The sequence below is a fragment of the Antrostomus carolinensis genome, unplaced genomic scaffold, assembly GCF_000700745.2.
Source record: "Antrostomus carolinensis isolate BGI_N321 unplaced genomic scaffold, ASM70074v2 scaffold148, whole genome shotgun sequence".
Taxonomy (NCBI): Eukaryota; Metazoa; Chordata; class Aves; order Caprimulgiformes; family Caprimulgidae; genus Antrostomus; species Antrostomus carolinensis.
In genome coordinates, this window is record NW_010332051.1 from 99,762 (window position 1) to 105,797 (window position 6,036).

Here is a 6,036-nt window from a genome sequence, read left to right on the forward strand (position 1 = left end):
CAGTACATCAAAACTGGTCCCTGTCTTAGCAGACACATTGCTAAGAGGTCTTTTCTGACCACAAGTATTATTAAAACTTTAGGACCCTGGTCTGAGAAGGCTTCAGAGTGAAGGGCACCAAGAGACACCTTTTGCCATGATTACATGCATATTTTGCAGTGGAAATTTGGACTCATTGCTCATCAATGTACACCTCTATTCCCAATACTTAACCTCACATTTACACTCTTACTGGATAGCTTTATGCTTCCAGGGAATCAGATCATACCTTCCCAGACACTTATTCAACCTTAAATTCTTCAAAGATTTCAACTGCCAATTAGTTTTTTCTCCAGATTAGTCTTTGTTCCAACAGTCCTTTGCACAAGCCTCTGGGACGTATGGTTCTGTTAACTCTGCGCAGGCCTGGACTCAGAGCTCTAAGGTCACTGCCTTGCAATGGTTGCTGTCTCAGGGCACTGAAGCTCACTTTGTCATAAATCCCCCATCTCTGGTGGCTATCAGGTCCTTCCCAGTGGCAGAGAACTGGACAAAAAGCAGTGATTCTTTCCATCCCCACTGCTCATGCTGCTCCCCACAGTGCTGTGCTTAGCAAATATGGTTCCAGTCAAATTCCCACTGAAGTCAAAATAAATCTCTCCATTGAATTTATTGGGAACTGGATCAAACTCTCACTGAGGTTTATTAAAAACTGAAAATGTGTCCCTGTTTTGTGTAAAATGCTGTTCACAATGTATTTCTAGGTTCTTTTTCACAGCGTGAGGAGTTATTTTGCTCTCTTGTGAATGAAAGCATTTGGAAAGGAAGTAAACCAAAGCCAGTTGGCTCCAAACCAGGTGTTACATGTCCTAAGTATTTTATTTAGGGGAAGTAGCTGACATCAGACACTCCAAGGCTACTTAAATAGCAAACAACCATGTGCATAGTATTTATGAATACAAGCCTAAAGTCTGCATATAAGATTCGAGACCACAGTGTTCTCTTCTGAAAAGGTTTAATGCATTTTTCCACTCAAATGTATGAATGTATAGGTCATTTGAACATTTATAGATTGCAATCTCACCATGTAAGCATGGGCCCTTCATACTTGTTCTGTGTATGCATTCAGGGAAGAGATTTTTCTGACTGCTCTGAGATATATTATAACATAAATTAAACTACTTAATTTCATTGGCTAGAAGTAGACCAAGGATTTCAAAACAGAAAACAAACAAAATAGTAGCACTGTTAAAAAAATACATATTGATTTTGAGTTATTTCAGACTTACACAGGAATCACCAGCATTTCAATGTAGGAAAAAACACTTTATTTAAGAAGTATTGATATGATTGAGAAACTATTTTTAAAAGACATTCAAAAACAAGAGTCAGTGTAAGAATAATTTTCCTCTCCTGCTCCTGGTGTACCTCCATCAAGCATTTATGCACAGTTGATTCATTCAGATGGAGTGCCACTCGAATTTTTCCATTGACTTCAGCTTGTTCTGGAGTAGAGCCAGAGAGTAAAGCAGCCTAACAGCTGTGATGCCATAAGAGGTCCCAGACTCACATTCATTTCCAGCTTCTCTAGAGCAACACACAGGACCACAAAATACCTGCAAATGATCTTGAAAGCCTTGCCTGCAAATCCAAAGAAAATTGTACCTGCAATGCAGGCAGGAGTAAACCAACTAACACAGGACTTCAATGGGACACTTCCAGGAAGCACAGCTCAGATGCCTGAGCTGGGGCCCAATTCTGCCTCAAAACTTCTGCTCTGTATCAAGCGGTCAACTGCAGAAGACTTGTAACCCATTGGCTGAAGACAATTATTTCAATCAGCTAGGAGGGTGAACCCACAAGCCAGCAGAGGAATGTGACCATGAGGGCACATTTTGGGAAAGGACAGCAGAAAAGTTAAATACATCATCTTTAACATGAGGAAGTTGAAGTGCCAGTGGCAGTAACTGGGAAAATAAATTCGAAACTTTTAGAAAATAATGGATGCTAAGGAATGCCAGCACACAAAATTGAAGGATGTAAAGTACACCAAAAAAAGAGTATGCTCATAACAAAAGAGGAAAAAAAGATGATGATGATAAAACAGAAAGTGAAAGAATCTCAGACTTGCATAAAGAGATATGGCAGGGATGAAAACTTTTTCCCCCCATGACTTATTTCCAGTAACTTTCTAACTCCCATTAAGGACTGCTCCAGTCCAGAGCAAAATCCTAACAAGAAACTCCATAATCAAAAGCTGGAAATGGAGCATAATGAAAACTCCTAGAATCTTCAAATAAACATCTTTATATAGTTCAGAATCCTGTTACCTGCTGCTGACTAATAAGTAAATATTTACAGTACCAGACATTCAGACACCCTTGTAAAATTTCACAGTGAAAAAACTAGTGAAACATAATATCTCTGTTTACTTCATGAGCTACATAATGCTGCTGTGGTAGCCTTACCTTTTTAGCCTTCATGGATTTTAGGAATTAAATTCATTATAACATTTTCTTTGTCTATTATTCTTTTAGTCGTTGTATTACAGAATTTAGAGCCCAGTTCTGAAAACACTTATCCACACGTTCAACTCCTCACTCTGAAATCAGAAGATTCTACTTTGCTATACATACGTTAACATACAGCTGCCTTACTGACATTAAAGAACTTCCTCAAAGCTAAAAACCCATGAAAGAAATTATAAACCAGGAACTACAGCAATCTCTGCACTCAGAAATGGCAGTGTGACCCATCAAAGATAGCATAATACGATGCAGCAAATGGATTCAGTAATTCTTCCTAACACAAGGTGTCATGGAGCAGAAATAAACTGACAGTCTTGCCAGTTAGACTGTATGAAAACAATTGCTGGGATTAGTTTGGCAGTGAAATACTGAACAGGTGAGAATAAAATTAATCACGTCAGCAAAACATCAGATAAAATTAAAATACAAACACATTTTTCCCCATGAAGAATATGAAGTGCCTGAACTGCATTCAAATTTTTCTTGTGAGGTCCCCCAAATCTTGACTCTTCCTGTTTGCTCAGATTTTTTAAATAGTATTAAGAGCTGGGTCATGCCTAGGAACTAATAGGATTTTTTTTTTTTTTCAAACTGGCAGGTGGGTAATCGATGGGAAGCAGTAGATGAAGAGAAAGTTCTGAGTAACTACCAAACAGAAGGATGATACAAGCCTCTGAGCAAACTGCCTCACCTTACATGTCCCAAGAACTGAAGTAAAATTTTAGCTGGAATACAGTGCACAGTTTTTGTCACTTACTTTCAAGAAAGATGAAATCTGCACAGGCACAGAGCTTGAAAATCCCTCTGACTCTAAACGTGTGATTTAAGAGCCTTCCTGCTACACAGTCTGATTTATTTGAGTCGGCAAAATGAAGCTCTGGAGGCGATGCAATGGCCATGTCTGCATTCATCAGAAAGGTAAATGCCAGAGAAGTGAACAAATTTTATTTAAACAATGTTCTGGACACCACCCTCCTGCTTAGGAGCATTTTACACCTCTGACTATCAGTAACTGAGAAGGTTATGCCAACAGGAAGATCTCTTTGTGGTAAGAGTATATAAATCAGCATTATGGGTGATTGTCAGGGATGGAACACTGGGTTGTCTTATACTAACTAGTTAGAGGAAAGGACAATGCTGGCACAAGAGCAAGTACATATAAGCTACCATAAATATACGCAGGAGAGATTCTGTTTTTAAAGCAGAGGGCAACTTCCTTCCACTTATAAAGGCAAGAGACTTCACAATTTTGATGAAGTGGTAACCCCTTTCAATGGAGACTGATGCAACACAGTGCCCAGTCACAGTGAGACAGGACCCGGTGACTGCCAGTTTTCCTTTGTTGTTAAAGTACTTCATGCCAAAGCATCACCTTCCTGTCCAGTCCAGTCCCAGCCACTAGCACAAAAAGTGTCTAGAAGGCAAAGCAGTGAAAAAAAGAATAATTGACCTCATGAAATAAAAAATGTTGGAAACTGTCCTCAAGGTCTCCACTTTCTATACCTACAAATTTCTCCTATGATTTGCTACATTAAAATCTGATGTAAAATAGTGAGAAGCCTGGAAGAGTATTTTTCACTGACTCTAACCGGATTAGAGTGTAAAACACATACACTCAAAAGTAAGAATCTGCCAACCCACCACAAAAGTTTACATACTACCTCATAAACCACATGTAAAGCCAGACTTTAGGCCCTTCTCTGATGCTGAGTACCACCTTATTCTTCTTACAGTCCCATGGAAATGATTGGCCTCCAAACACGACAGCGGTAGGAATGTCACATACTGGTTATTCGATGTTAACAGGCTTTGAACAGGTCCAACTTCTGATATTTTTCAGTTTTGGTGATAGGATTACATGAAGCTGTAGATACTTTTTTTTCCTAAGTCTATCAGTTGATGAACAAGTAGTTAAAATCAGTTTATTTACAGCTTACACGAGCAAGGACACAACACAAAGCCACAAGCTTATCTTTTACTGCACGAAAGTTCTTTCAAATGGAGCTATTAAACGTGAATTTGTAGCTAAGATACTAATTCATTTTAGGGTTCACTGACTTCTTTGGTTAACCAATGTCCTCAAATATTTTCATTCATTTCATAGAGCTGCCAAACTTCTTAACTGGAAGCTGAGACTAAATGATAGTTACTAATAGAAACCAACCCTCCTCCAATTCAAATGACACATGAGGTTACAAAACTTGGAGGAAATCCTGGCCTAGAGAGACTATAGTGGCAAATTCTGACTGAAGCAAATTCCGTCCCGTACTCACTCCCTGCTTTCATTCCTGCCAGTGAGACAGGATTGCTGTTGCATTGAAAATTAGATTGAAAACAAAATAAATGTTAAAGGTCAATTCTTCCACTTTATATCCACAGCAAAAATGAACTGATCTCTTTCAAACTATAGATGGGTTGCCTGACTCACATTTTTTGAAGAAACATGCATTTTTTATCTATTGGATGAAATTCGGGGATAGAGTTTGCAGACTTCTTATTCACTTTAGTAATTTCCACTCATACTAACAATGTCATCAATTTCTGTGAAGGGAAACATTCTCCCAGTAAAGGACTTCCAGAGTACAAATTTGCCTATGACAGCTGCCAAGTATACTATTATATTTGGAGCACACAAATAGTCACAGATCTCATTACCCCCGTTAGTAGGTTAGAAAACTCATAAGCAGAGAACAGGTGATTATCTGGTCTGAAAAAATGAGTAATAAAATTCCAAATAGTTTCCTGTGGTTTAGAAAATCAAAAGCTTTATCTTCGCAGCTACACAGAAGGAACTTTTCTTTCATCATGTCTGCCAGGGTCTGTTACTGGCTGGAAAATCATCAGCATTATCTTCATCGATGCGTCAATCTGGCCTCCCCAGCTGGCAGGGCCTGGCAGCGCTCAGCCTTTAGGTATCCTAAATTATTCCAGCAAACACTCAGATGGCCAATGCACTGGACCAGCCACTTTATATTTGAGTGATAAGCATCCATCAATTTTAAAATACTCAGTATTACAACAAGTATTTTAAAACACTGTACACGACCCTAATTTCTTCAAAGACTTTAACCACTCTGAGAAAGTTTCCTGACCTTTAGGATTCTGTTAGAAATCCCTGTTCTTCTAAAGAAACAATTCCATAGCCCGATCCTATTAGACCATTTATAACATTTAATACACAACAATACAAATTTGTGTAAGAGCTTTTGTTATTTTTGGTTCTTCTGCTTGTTGAAATGCATAACATATTTTTTAACAGATTAAATTAGCCAGGCATAAAGAATGTGTATGTGGCTGTAGGCACTACCCACATGCAGCCATGAAGCTGACCTACAGGTAGGCATGTGCTCCTCTGTTAGAGGCCATGCTCTGGATGGGAATTTTCATTCCCTGCACCCTGTCGAGTGGGAGGAAGTTCTCTGCATATCTCTGCATAGCTTCACAGTAGGCCAGTGCATAGGCAGCAGAAGGATATCCATGGGATCCATTATCATGCAAATGTGGCAGCAATCACAACAGGGAACAGTAA

General features: G+C 38.9%; 1 protein-coding gene across 1 annotated transcript in view; it reads right to left on the minus strand.

Annotated features, from left to right (window-relative positions):
• The window catches only part of COL4A6 (collagen type IV alpha 6 chain), a 91,277-nt gene extending 85,914 nt beyond the window's left edge, over positions 1-5,363 (minus strand). Inside the window, exons 1-2 of the mRNA XM_010173339.2 lie at positions 5,334-5,363; positions 3,502-3,519 (exon numbers count right to left, since the gene is read on the minus strand). Coding sequence (XP_010171641.2) covers positions 3,502-3,519; positions 5,334-5,363 — 48 coding nt within the window. The remainder of the gene's footprint in view (positions 1-3,501; positions 3,520-5,333) is intronic.
• Between the last annotated feature and the right edge of the window lie 673 nt (positions 5,364-6,036).